Here is a 13734-nt window from a genome sequence, read left to right as displayed (position 1 = left end):
AAGAAAGGGAAACATTTCCATTCATGTATCTCATCAAGTGTTTAATACATGGATGAGCCAGAAAACCTCACAGAAGGACACTACAAACTTTCACTGGGGACAGGATCATAGATATCAGCCGGTCCCAATGCCCTTAGAGTATTGCTTTTCTTTTACCAATTGGCAATTCACAGCAAGATGAACCAAAATTTCGGAAGAAAATCCACCCACTTGCTTTTCAGCACAATCACCTAAGATGATTCCATTTTAGGGGGAACAACTCTTAAGGACTTTGCTTTCAAGTTTTTTGAGAGGTTTACTTTTCTCATATGAACCTCTTACACAAGCAGCAAACTTCAGTACAGTGAGATGGCATTTTTTAATTCACAGAAGTTCTAGAATAATTAATAAAGTGCCCATTAAACGCCATGAAATATATTTTTATCTAGGAATCTGGCAAAGTATCCTAAGTTAAGGAAATCAAGGCCATGGGAGTTAAGTGGTTTCCCTGAAACACCAGCAGACAATTATATGCCAAAATCATCAGGCAACCAGAAACATCCACAGATACTCACCTCCTGGCTTGGTACAGGCACCTAGAAGATTGACCACATTGAGATGGTGGCCAATATGAATGAGGATCTTGAGTTCAGACATGAGAGCTCGGTGTTCACTGTGTGTTGCTCCTTCTACAAATAGATGGCAAAGAAGAAAATCATCAATGTGGGCATTAATGGAGGAGGACCGGTGCCCCACTGCACGCATGTGTGCAACTTACCCTCTAGGGATAATACAACTGCAACCCAATTTACAGGCTAGGTGCACTGAAAGTCACGTGTAAATTATATTTTCCAATTCTAAATCCAATTCTTACTTTAAGTGCACCCAGAATGTTTGATATTTAAAGGAATCCATTGTGAAGTCTTTTGCAAAGTGGAGAATACATCTGCAAATGGAATCATGCCCAGATTTTCTTCTCTTACAAAGTTGGATTTTCATATATCAGGTTGACTATGCTTCTTAGGGCCTGATTATTTCAGTCCTTCCTGGTAAGGAAGCAACACCATGTATTAAATATCCTTATGTGTTAGGGGCTATGCTGAAGTTCCCGCCAATCAGTGCCAAGCAGGAAACTTAACAGGGGCCAACTGGCAAGGCCAATTGGCACAAGAGGCTGATGAGGCTAAAACTGCAAGTGTGATCCTGCACAGACCGGTACACCTCCCTCTAATTCACACGCGGTCCACACCTCAGACCCTACTGAGCCACCTCGAAATTGCATTCCCCCTTAGCCACAAGGAAAAACAGGCAAAAGGAGAGAGATGGCTTTGAAATGCACAGGATCTACTGGCCCAGGGTCTGTAGCCCTGCCTCCATCAAGGAAAGCACATCACTACTGGAGCCCACGGCTGTCCACGCATCACCTCCCCAAATTAAAATGACAAGACCAGAATTCCGTTACTATTAGGATTCACCATTGTTTATAAAGCTTTCAATTTTTAAAATGCCACCTGTGGTCCATTTCTTCCTAGTGCAACCATTATCTTTATAGGAGAAAATCTTTCACATAATATCCCAATTCTAGGAAACACGCTGTTTTTACACTCTACTATTTTTACTTATTAAATTTCTTTCCATGTCTCTACATGGTCTATAATTATCTCACTAATGCACCATATTATATTAAGAAACAATTTTTACATAAGCAAGGTACTATTTTCCTATAGTTGGGCTACTAAGTACAGTTGTATAAGCTATGGCCTTGTGCAGGCATAGGTGGGGAAGTGGGTGAGGCTGCAGCCCATCCTCGACTTGCCTGCCAGGCCATGCACCCTGACATGAGGCTATGAGAGAGGAACTGTTTCCCAGTTTGTGCAAAGGCATCACCTAGGCTGGCTGCACTCTTGGCTAGCGGGCTCACCTAACCACAGAGCTGCTGATACAAGTCTTTCATCATGTTTACAGACCAGATGAAACAGACAGAGGGATGTATCACCATACAATTTTGCTTTTACCTTTTAACATTTTGACGGCCACTGTCTTGCAAGTTGCTGTCTTGTCGATTCCAAAGGCATCTGCTTCAATCACTTGGCCAAAGGCACCACGGCCAAGAGGCTTACCTATAGTCAACGATGAGAGCAAACAAAACAGACTCGGACTATGACAGCACTAAAGTGACCTGCAGAGACTCCGACTACGTTGGGTCACCACACATCCCAGGTTAACTTGGAGAAGGCAGGTCAACTCCGTTGTCTTGGCTTCATTATTTAATACCTCCCCCATTGCTCTCCAAATGTCCTGCTTTAGATAATTGTGCAGGGACCCTACTTCTAAGTGACCAAAAGGATGATTACTCAAATTCAAGAGACAGAATGAATACTCTGAACCTGGATCCATCATGTGAATAGACTAGATCTGTCATCATCCTAAAGAAGGAAGAGATGTCCTGATAAACTCAACGTCAAATTAATACCACTTGAAAACACACCTAGTTTCAGCCGGTCTCTGGGGAACTCCCATTTGCTGGCATCGTAAGGCAGGCGCTCACAGTGCTCATCCAAGGGGAGCTCATCTGGATCCATGACGATGGACAAGTAGCCTGTCTTCAGTTCCCCTCCATTGGCCTGGAAAGTATTAGTCCTTCCAGTTACACACGCTCTGTTGTCTGTCTGTTGTTTCTTGTGTGCTTATTATTGTTGTTTATAGAAGCCCCATTCCTGATGTCTCATTTTCAAATAAAACTCATGGAGTTTGAGAGTAAGTCCTATTATAATCCTGCATCCAGTGTCCCCTCAACCCTCAAATGAGCTCAGAATGAAGTACTTAAATCTTAATTACACTAGACAGTCCAAGCCCTTTTCTCCTCTAGTGGCTTCTATCAATTAAAGCCCAGTGGTCCAGCCAAAAGAAAGTGGGAAAGAATGTTATTGTATTGAAATAAAATTGTGCCCATTGAGCCAATAACAATGGGAAGAAACAACTCAAAGAGCCCCAGTCAGCTTTCATTAATCATGAAAACCAACGTACATGGGATGGAAGGGAAATGATTTTGTTACCCGCTTAACGGTCCGTAGAACGATGACAAGTAATAACCAGAAGAACATGGCAATCACTGCCGTGCCTACTAGAATAATGACTTCCAAGTTTGTCTTCTCCTGGGCACCTGGAAAGATGCAACTGAATGAGCATCAACAGTGGAAACTCATACCTTTTGCTATAAGATGACAAAGTTCTACACTAAAGCAAGATCTCAAGTTCGCCAACTTGGAAAAAATCCTAGACAGTAATAGTCTAAGTTGGAGGGAGTCTATAACATTCTTAATGGATAATTGAAAGTTTGCAAAACACTGCCCATGAAAGCCTCTAACGATAAAATTCCAAATTTAAGGACAGAAATTAAGGATATCAAGGATAGAAATGTCGATGTCCTATAAGAAAAACATATGAAGTGTTTGGAGAAAGAGAAGTCTTTGGTGGAAAGAAAACAGATCACATTCTATAGGGGAGAAAAGAAGCATGTTTTAATTCACAGGAAGTTCTAGAATGACTTATAGTGGCCTTTTTCTGGGGAAAATAAATGTCTGGTTTTGCACGGATAGTCTGTTTTCATTTGTACAGAGTTCGAGAAAGGATTATATAAGAAATGGCCAGTGAGTGATTGGTTGCCATGCACCCCCTAGGTGCTCATTACTTTAAATACGTCATCCCACTTAATCTTCTCAACAACGTTCAGTTTTCAGATGGAGAAACAAGATCAGAGAGGTTAAGCTCCTTCATTAAGGGCATACAGCAAGTTGGGGGAATGGTCAAGAGTTAAACAAAGTCTGTCCAACACCAGTTAGCCACTACACTTCCCTGCCCTTGTGTGACAGGAGCCTGAGTTAGGAAAAGAGAGAAAGCAGAGATGAGTGCATCCTGCATGGTCTGGCAATAAAATGAGTTTAAACCACCCATGAAAGGTAAGGTAGAGGTCGGTAGGGAAAGCTGCAGATGCTCAGGGCTCCAGAGGACAGCTCTGAGTGGGAGAAATTAAATGCCAGAGGAGGCTTTCAACTAGGAGTGATTAGCGAAGAGGTGATAAGGAACCAGTTATCACCCAGGGCCCCCCCTGGGTGAGTGCGGTGTGAATCAAATAAGCTGGTCACATGGCTCAAGGCAGCCTCAAAAAGGCAGAAGGACAAGGAATTAACTAGTTAGCCAAGTAAGAGCTAACCTTGGAGAACCAAGTACCAAGTATGGCTCGAAAGTCGATTCTGTTTCTCTGGTGGTCCTATTGAAATAATTTTCTTTTTATACACAGAGGCCTAAAGGTCCATTATACATAGTACAAAGTTCAAAGATTCAATTGTCTATGAAGTTAGTGTGTTAATATTCCCATAGTAACATTTGGGAACCTACAGAAGAATTAAATATCTGCCTCTCTTCTTAGTATTCCCTTCGGGTACTCAGTAAATACAAGCTCTGTGCCAGTGTTCCCTGCTTAGGCACGGGGAGCCCGCTGCAAACAGCCAACAGAGATGAGGCAGAGCATGGGAGAGAGCCGGAAGGCCCTGCTAGGATCTGCCCTCAACATGAAGCCCCTTGGAAGTGACAAAACACCATGTCACTTGAAATTTTTATTTATTTCACACACTTGAAATCTTTTTTGCAAGTGCAGTTCTGAAATGGTGATAAGCCTACAAATTGGAAAACAAGTCATCAACATTTGACAGATGTAGGGGACTAAAATCTAGACTTTGAGAGACAAGTTAAGATGAGTTCATAAAAATTCATCAGTTCTTCCTTCTGTCACCATCCTTCTTTCTTCCCCTTGCGTATACCATTCCTTCACCCACGTAATAGAGTTTCATTGCTCCCCTGATGGATTCTTTTTTAAAACAGAAATACACTTCTGAAGAGAAAATAGCCTGTCGCAAATTACCTTTCCCATCTGGGAAAATGCCAGATTTCACTTCACTCCTGCATACACATGGGAGTTTCCTTTCACATCTAGACACCCTAAAACTTCCACATCAGAGAAGCAAGGGCCTATTGTTCACAAATACATTTTAACTGTCTGTAGTCCAGTGAAAACTGTGAACCCCTGTGATTATCAGGATGGCATTGATTTTCATAGCTGAGCAATAATTCCAATGTTTTTCCAAGTAAATATAGAGGTATCGCTTCCACAACAAGTTAACCGAACCATTCAAATGAAGAAAAAATAAGGGCAAGGAGGGTATTCCACCTGCCTGGCTAAGAATTTTTCCAAAACGAGAAACTGCAAGGATAGGAAGTGTGATGCAAGCAGAATTAAAATAACACTGATTATGTTTTCTGGTTAAAATAATACGCACTTAGAGTAGAACATACACAAAGTACAAAGAATACCAAAAATCACTCAAAGTGAGTGAGTGTATATACAATACAAGCTAAGTTTTTAAAACCACCTGACATGTCCATGCATCTCCACTGACCTTCTACTATGAAAAATGCCTCCACTTTTGCACACCCAAGGACACTGCATGCCTGGCAGGTGTAGAGGCCTTCATCCTCCTTCCTCACCCTGCGGATGGTTAGGTTCCGGTTCCCATCTTTCAGTACAATTCCTAAGAGAAAATAAAAATGATTATTTCTATTTGTGATGTGATCTGGCAGAGTTTTTCAGGAAAAAAATCTAAAAATATCAACGGTGTCCTTTTCTTGGACTAGTATCTACTTCCAAAGAGTGGCACAGGACGCACTGCTGATTCACCACCCCGCTTCCATGAGAATTCACCAAGGCTCTGAATACTTTAATTCTGAGTCCAGGAAATGAGCCAGACCATGGACACTAATATTGCTTTTTTTTTCTACCTAAAACAAATCAAGACGTCACGTGGGGTTTAGAGCACGTCTCCAAGAGAATTCTGCAACCAACGAGAGATAGACATAGTCTATTCACCTGAGTCTTCTACAAGTGTCTCATTGTCTTTAAACCACGTAACTTGTGGAGGGGGATTCCCAGACGTGGTGCATGAGACTTCAATGGTTTCCCCAATGCTTGTAGTCTGATTCTCCAGGTTTCCAGTGATCATGGGCGCCACACGCTCTATGCACACACACAAAAATCATACAACATTTAGTTATAACTTTCGAAATGGTTTTATCAGTAAACTAATAAGTAGTTTAAACTTCATAAACAGTTAAGCTGTTGATTTACTAAACTGCAAATACACAGAAGTTGATGACGGTACTGTTGGTCACTGAGTCAAGTTAAGTGCAACAAGTCAGCACAGTTGGGATAGATCACTACACCTCTTTGAACATTCCTAATTAGTCATCCAATTAGAACGACTATTAAACATTAACATTAAACATTCTAGCTGGTTGTCACATCACAAAATAAAGGTTGTCACCTTTATGGGGTTTTCCTCTAATCAGACACAGCTTCCCCAAGGGGAAACTTTCCCTCCCATGAAACTTCTAGCCAGGGACACCCATGAATGCTGCCATGTTTCTCTTGGAAAGTGTGAAACTTCAGTGTAATTCAACAAAGAATGCCTTATATTTATTTGGCACTTTTTACAAACTCACCTATGCTATTTCTGTTGCTCACTATCAGTCCTAGGACGGACAAGAACATTAATCTTATGTCACAGATGAAAGAATTGCAGTTTGGGGCCGGGGGTAAACAACTTGTCCCAGTCCCTATAACTAAGTAAGCGTTTGAACTAATAACAGAATCTGGTGAACCTAAAAGACTAGTCCAGTGCTGTTTCCACTAAAACATAGATGAGCAAGACAATAATCCCTAAAGAAAAGTCAAAGATTTCAAGAAAATTAAGCCCATGGTTTCAATGTATAGCAAAACTTCAGATTTGCCATTCCATCAAAGGGTTATAGAAATATCTTGTCCAAAGCAAGCAAAAGAAATCTTTTTTTTATAATACGTTAGTCGCCATACAGTACATTATTAGTTTTTGATGTAGTGTTCCCTGATTCATTGTTTGCGTATACCACCCAGTGCTGCATGCAATACGTGCCCTCCTTAATACCCACGACTGGGCTAGCCTATACCCCACCCCCCTCCCCTCTAAAACCCTCAGTTTGTTTCCCAGAGAAATCTTGCTGAAAGGATCCCCTTCAACATTTAACAGAATGAGATTACCTCAGTGGTGAACTACACTGGGGTTTAAGCAAATGTCCTGGGCTCTAGTCTATTTCTAAGAATAATTTTAGGGAAACAACTTAGGAGTCCTTAGAGAAGCAAACCAGCTCATTGTGGGCACAAATTTCCTGGGCATGGCCTCCTTCACATCTCTCTCTGAATTCTTCCATTAATTTGAAACCAGACCAAGGCGAACCGAAAACACACGATCATGCACATGATATGATATGAGGGCCCTGGGAATGACTTCACCCAAAAGTATTCCTTCCTTTGACACCTAAGTCTTAACACTAGCAAACACTTTCCTAGGATCTGTCTGAAGATACCTCTTAAAATATGCCAAGGCCTCTGAAGAAGATATTATTCCTCTAAAACTTTGGGCAGATTCATTCACCTGGGCAGTTTGTTTCCCTACTTAAGAGTAAAATCAGACACCACATGCATCCCAGAAACTGGGAAGGGACACTAAGAAGAGGAGAAAATGGAGAGAGTGGACACAAAGAGAACTTTCCACATTTGTCTGATTTCCCCAGAGACAGAGGCATGGTTGCATAGCTTTTGTGCAAGACGAAGGTTAGCTGAGGTGTGGGGAGTGACTCCCTGGGGAATGTACAAAGCTATCTGCTCACTGAAATTATCATCCTATTGATCTTTATGCTGGGTCCTAAACAACCCCCTGATCATACTCTTCACGCTGCAGACACCTTACTGAGCACCTAGTATACGCCGCTATGTTCCACGATACAAGCTACAGCAAGGAGTAAGACAGAAAACAATTCCTGTCCTCACGGACACAGAGACCTCAATGTGCCATGACTGCCCAGTGGTTGCCTGTGTTCTCACCTCGTCTACCTACTCACCACTGTGAATTTCTGAAACCTTCTTAGCTCATAGTAGGAATTCTCTATGAAAATAAATGAATGCCAAGAATAAAGCAGGAATTTTCCCAGTTTAAGCTTATTCCTTGGAGATACTAGTGAAATCCTATCATCAGAGTTGGAAAGAAACATGTTATTTTCTCTTTTAAATACATCATTTCATCATTATTAGCCTCTTTCTGCCTCAAGAACGTTCAGTGAATAAGGTAAGTGTGCACCAGTCTACCTCGTATGCTCCTATGGGACAGTAATCTTCTTACAGTCCCTAAACGCACTACACTGAAGGCATTCCAACTGTCTTTGATGACCCAGAATTGCCTCCTTACCTAACACTTTGAGCTGTCTGACCACACAATGTCTTTTCTTGGTCTTCCTGTCCTGAGCAAAGCACACATAGTCTCCTTGGTCCCGCAAGGATGCGTTCTGGAGCTCCATGATCAAAATGTCACTTGTGCCATTAGAAAACTTGGTGGCGTTCATTTTCCAAAGAGCATCCAAGTTCTTGCAAACAGGTGTGGGCAACTCTCCCGCATGGACTGGCAGAGCGTGTGGGCCAAGCTTGTACCACGTGAGGTTCTCAAACATAGTTCTGTCTGCAGTACACCACAAGGACACGTTCTCCCGCTCGGTGGGCTGGGTGTCAGGTTGCAAAGTGATTTCAGGGCCCCCTGAAATATAAAACCCATGGTTAGAAAATGATGATTTAATCTGGGCAGCACGCTAGTCTCTTCTTGTTGCCTTCGGACTGCTATAAAGCACCAAGAACAGTGAAGCTCTAGCAATCCCAGACAATGCAACACCAGGAGACAATCAAACTAGGTGGTTTGGGCCCCAAATGCCTTATTTTACCAAGATGCATTCCACAGACACATATGATATCTCCACTTTGAGCTCTAAACCCAGTTTTTGAGATTTAAAAAAAATCTAAAACATGTTCAAAGCAGATCACTATAACATAGAACTTTAAAAATTAGTTCCTCATTGACGCACCACACTCAATGACATTAAAGCTGTATTTATGACAACACATTAGCCCGGACTGAACTCTTCCACCTAGTCCTGTCAGCTAGAGCTTATCCACAGAACGAAGATGAACACGAAGACTCAGCAGCATGGGGAGGAAACTGCCCCGATGACATTACAACTGCCTCCAGAAAACTCACTGCTGTCAACCGCTCAGCAGCAAGCCCACCAACACCGAAGGAACCCCAAGAAGCCAAGCGCTGGGCTAGACTCGGATGGTGGAGACATAACGATGACGCAGGACTTGTGGGTAAAAACTATGGGACACCATTCTCTCCCCTGAGGGGATGGGAAGGTCAGCTGTCCCGACTTCACAGGAGCCCAGGCGCTAGCTGAGGAGTCTTCATTTATGAGCAGAAGCACCCGGAATCCGCCCGAGCCCTTCCCTGAAACACCATGGCACTCAGGAATGGAAGGACCACAGAGTATCAGACACTCAGCGCCCACCTGGCGACAGACCCAACCCCCCGCAGAGAGTGGTACTCACGAGTCACGTGGAAGGAGATCACCCTCTCTCCTCTCCCAACTTTGTTGATGGCTTCACATTTGTACAAAGCTGACACATTTGCCGCTTGGATAACAAGGGTACTTACAGTCTATGGAAAAAAAAAAAAGAAAACAAACACAAATCCCGGGCCATAAACAATGGAGGCTGTGTTTATGCACATGCATTCAGACTAGAAGTCAACCCGTGAGACCCGCCTACTCCATTCATACTGCTGCACTGACTTCTCTCAAATCCACGCAATTACGACTACGCTGGCGTGGCTCATGCATCACACAACATGGGCATTGGAAACCGACAAGGAAATAAAGCGCTCTAACACAGTACACGTTTTCTCACTTCCGTATCTGTAAAATCAGAATCACCTTACAACAGACGTATGGATTTAACAGCAGACACGTTTTACCTTTCTCTGATAAGATATCAGTAAGTCGATGGCACTTCTAAAGTCTTTGGTGTTTTCAAACTGACTTAATATATTAGTTTTTCATTGTACAATTAATGTGACTATCAATCTCCAATATCCCTCACGTATGATTGACCCCATGCTTCCACTCCACCCTTCTATCCTTCCAGAAAAGAGAGAGAGACAGATTTTGAAATTAAAGAACTTCAAACTCACTTTGTTTTTTCCTTCAATTAGGGCAAATTGATTTTTGTTGACTTCAATTTTATTGCCCCCCTGGAAGTCATCCACATCCCTCCATTCCTTACAAGTATATGGGTTTGTCATCAAGACAGCTTGGCTGTAAGGAAGAAATCACAGCTCTTGTTATTTTTCTTTAGTTCAAATCCACAGCAAGGAAAGGAATCAGACTTTGGTTATTATGTTCTTAGAAATAACTTTCAACGCACCCTACCTACCACATTACGCGATTTGGCGCCAATTAAAAATAGGCCTCAGCAAAGAAGGAAGAGGTTCTAGGTAGATTCATTCAGGATACAGGAGGGAAACAGCTATTCTGGGAACAAACCTCCATTCATAAATTGAATCGACAAGACAATTCAAGTTAATTTAGTTCAAAGGAAGACAAGGAAACTCAGAAGTCATTGGGCTTCTTAAAGTAATCTCCCTGGGACTGTGGCCTTTGTGTAGGAAATGGTCAGCATCTGAGGAAGAAACTAGTGGTGGCCATCTCAAAAACAACAACAGGAAGTGAACTGCTTGGGGTGGCAGTGGGTGGCCTGTTGTTTTGTCTTCCTAAGGATGTCTGGACTTGTGTGAGAACCTGATAAGCCGGGCCTGAGAATCCAAAGGCTGCAGCTAGACCTGTGGCTCCCCCATATCCATCAGCTCTTCCTCTGAGATGGACCTTCTCCCAGATAAGAAGGAGAGAGGTGGTATTCACCAGTTGATTGGCATAAGGAGAAACACCAAAGATTAGCAGCTGGCAAAGTGAGCAAAGAGCCTGCGTTTGGAGAGGCGTGCACACCAGGGCTAAGCTGGGAAGAGGGAGCTAGCTCATCTCAAGGTGGGACACCCCAAGGAAAGACATGTCCTAAAACGTTAAGACATGGAGAAAGATGGAAGGATAGCGAAAGTACCACGTGGGGCATAACTTTCTCTAGGAATGGCCTTCTTGGGATGGAATGGAGTCATACCACAGTGTGGCTGTAAGAAACGCACAACAGCAGGCAAATGAGGATGTGGGCTACTCACGTGGGCTTATAGGCGCACTCCTCCAGCTGCCAATACCAGCGAATGTGATGCGGCGGGGGGACGGAGTAGACCGTGCATGTCAGGGTTTGTGTGGTGCCGTACTGGTAGGAATCCACCAGAGAGATCAGGGATTTCTCACCGATCTGGGGTGGGACTGGAGATGGGAAGAGCCACGTTTTAATCATCGGTCCACTTTGAGGAACAGAAAGTGCCTACGTTTCTATAAGCATATGATTTTGCCCTCCTTTCCTTTTTCAAAGAACATCTAGACTTGGACACGGGAGATGTGACTTCGAGTTATACCCGTCATCCTCCTAAGTGGAGGACTGTGTGCAAGTCTGGCCGCCCTCTGCCTCAGTTTTTCTCGGTCCACATGATAGGGATAACTCTCCCCATGCTCCCAATCTCAAAAGATCAGAAAGAAAGAAAATCATTGTGACTAGCACAGCAAGTACGTCCATTACGGGCTAGCCATTGTTCTGAGTGCTCTGCATAGATTAATTCATTTAATCACACATGAGAAAATTGAAAAAAAATGTTAAATATCTTGCCCAAGGTCACCCACTTCTCTTCCTTCTCCCTCCCCTTCTTTCACTTCCTTCCCTCCTTCCTCCCTCCCTCTCTCCCTCCCTCTCTTCATTGTCTTCCCTCCCCCTCTCCCTCTTTCTCACCCTTTTTTTCTGTCTTTCCTTTTCTTGGTTCCAAAGTCGTTAATGCAAAACGACTCCCCCATCACTATCAACTTAGAGCCTTAGATTATACTCTCAGATTTTGACCTTTTACGTTTATTTTATATAGTAGGGTAAATGCTAGGGTGAGCCAAACGTTTAGTGACTTCACGAATTCTTGAGATGGATTAGACACTGTCCATTTTTACATCTTTATTTTGTGTTCATTTTCTTCTCCCCACCCTACTTACTAGCTTTCCAGCTTCTCGCCATGCCCCAACGCCCTACTCCTGAGTGGCTTCTGAGTGACATTTCTGGAACCTGTTTCTTTAAAATTCTCCCTGAAGCTGATGTCCCAGAAAAGAAATGAAGCCGAGCTCAGCAGACTGATACAGAGCAGTGGCAGGATATATGGGAAAGCACCTTAATTTACAAAAGATCGTGACATTTTCATATGCCATGGTGATAGGGAGAACGAAGAATTCCAACAGAAGCGCATTTCCCAAACTGTGTTTGGGACAAGAGGTTAATAGATTTCCAGGGTGGAAGGGGAATGCTCTGGTCAAATAACTGTCAAACCCTCCATACTCTACGTCTTCCCCTGGAGAATGGCAATATACGTGAACGTGTCAAATGAAGATCCTGATAAGTCCTGCTATAAAGACACCTGTTATACAACGACTTAACATCTCCTACACTTACTTGACTGACCACGATACCATTTTATTCCCCACCCAGAACACTTGCAGTTTGGAAAAACAACGTTCAGATCATCCTTAAATCAAAAACTTAGTATTTGCCCTTTACAGCCTCAGAGTCAGATAGATCCTAGACTACTGTTTAAAAAAAAAAAATTTAAGTTCCAACAAGCCAACAGTGTCAACCTGCAAAAGTCTTCTGAGTTGGAACCTGCCTGTGCATCCAACTAGCAGCCTCCCACAAAATTCAAAAAGACTTACACGTTTGCATGCCAGGTGTGCAATTTCATGAGAAAAGAGGAAAGGTAGCACAGCAACTGTCCCTGGCGGCATTCCTATTTCACAGCATGTAGCCAGGAAGTGCATCATGTACGTCAATATGTCCATTTACATGGCGTCTTAAGCCAACATGCCCAGAGCGCACTGCCCTACACCTCATTTCCACTCTACAGCTCTGGGTCACTTTTATAAATAGGAGCCCGTTCATGATGTGAGTGAAGCAACAGGTGACAAAGGAACGGTGGCCTGGCTGTTTAAGAAGATATAATCGCACTCTTTATAATCAATTTTGGGCAGAGAAGGAAAACTGAATGAACTCACCATTCACAAGCAGAGATACCACGTGGCTCTGTTTCTCTTTTGAAATGGGGTTGGTGAGGATGACAGTATAATTTCCTGTATCTTTTTCACTCACTTCCATAATAATTAGTTCCTTCTCCCCTTTTATTGTGTGATTGGATTCAATGGGTCTTCCATTTTTATACCTTGGGGGGAAAGTCCCAGGAATTAGTATAACTGAAGGGTTTGCTTCCAGGTAGAACAACACTTTGCACTTATTTGCAATACTTACCATTTTATTTCGGGGGTAGGGTAAGCCAGGTACTTCACAGGGACTTCAACACGGTTCCCCACTGTGACTTCCACCAAAGATTCCATGCCACTATCAAAAGCAACAAAAGGTTTTTCTGGAAGAAAATAAAAATAATTATTCTCATAAATGTTGACTTATTATAAATGGTCATTTGGTTTAGCTTTTCATTTCAAGTGAAGAGTCAAAGATCTGGGCAGTCTGCGTTGCCCCAGTGCAGGGATTTCCCCACACTTCCTTTCCTTGGTCACGGTCCAGCTTCTCCCACACAACTGGCCTCTGCATTTGCTTCTCTCTCTCTCTCCAGGTGCACACTGCAAGCCTAC

General features: G+C 42.9%; 1 protein-coding gene across 3 annotated transcripts in view; it reads right to left on the bottom strand.

Moving 5' to 3' along the window:
- KDR (kinase insert domain receptor) overlaps positions 1-13734 on the bottom strand; it is a 43205-nt gene that overhangs the window by 16365 nt on the left and 13106 nt on the right. For all 3 annotated transcript variants that reach the window (XM_045815862.2, XM_087864132.1, XM_045815861.2), the window contains exons 8-19: positions 13391-13505; positions 13141-13304; positions 11175-11328; positions 10137-10260; positions 9497-9605; positions 8313-8654; positions 5903-6049; positions 5436-5567; positions 3036-3142; positions 2468-2603; positions 1995-2099; positions 555-668 (exon numbers count right to left, since the gene is read on the bottom strand). In XM_045815862.2, the coding sequence (XP_045671818.2) occupies positions 555-668; positions 1995-2099; positions 2468-2603; positions 3036-3142; positions 5436-5567; positions 5903-6049; positions 8313-8654; positions 9497-9605; positions 10137-10260; positions 11175-11328; positions 13141-13304; positions 13391-13505 (1749 nt within the window). The remainder of the gene's footprint in view (positions 1-554; positions 669-1994; positions 2100-2467; positions 2604-3035; positions 3143-5435; positions 5568-5902; positions 6050-8312; positions 8655-9496; positions 9606-10136; positions 10261-11174; positions 11329-13140; positions 13305-13390; positions 13506-13734) is intronic.

This window comes from Ursus americanus, chromosome 8 (assembly GCF_024610735.1).
Source record: "Ursus americanus isolate L20-20 chromosome 8, mUrsAme1.1.p, whole genome shotgun sequence".
Lineage (NCBI taxonomy): Eukaryota > Metazoa > Chordata > Mammalia > Carnivora > Ursidae > Ursus > Ursus americanus.
The sequence above is the reverse complement of the archived record's forward strand: the minus strand, read 5'-3'. Positions and strand labels throughout refer to the sequence as shown.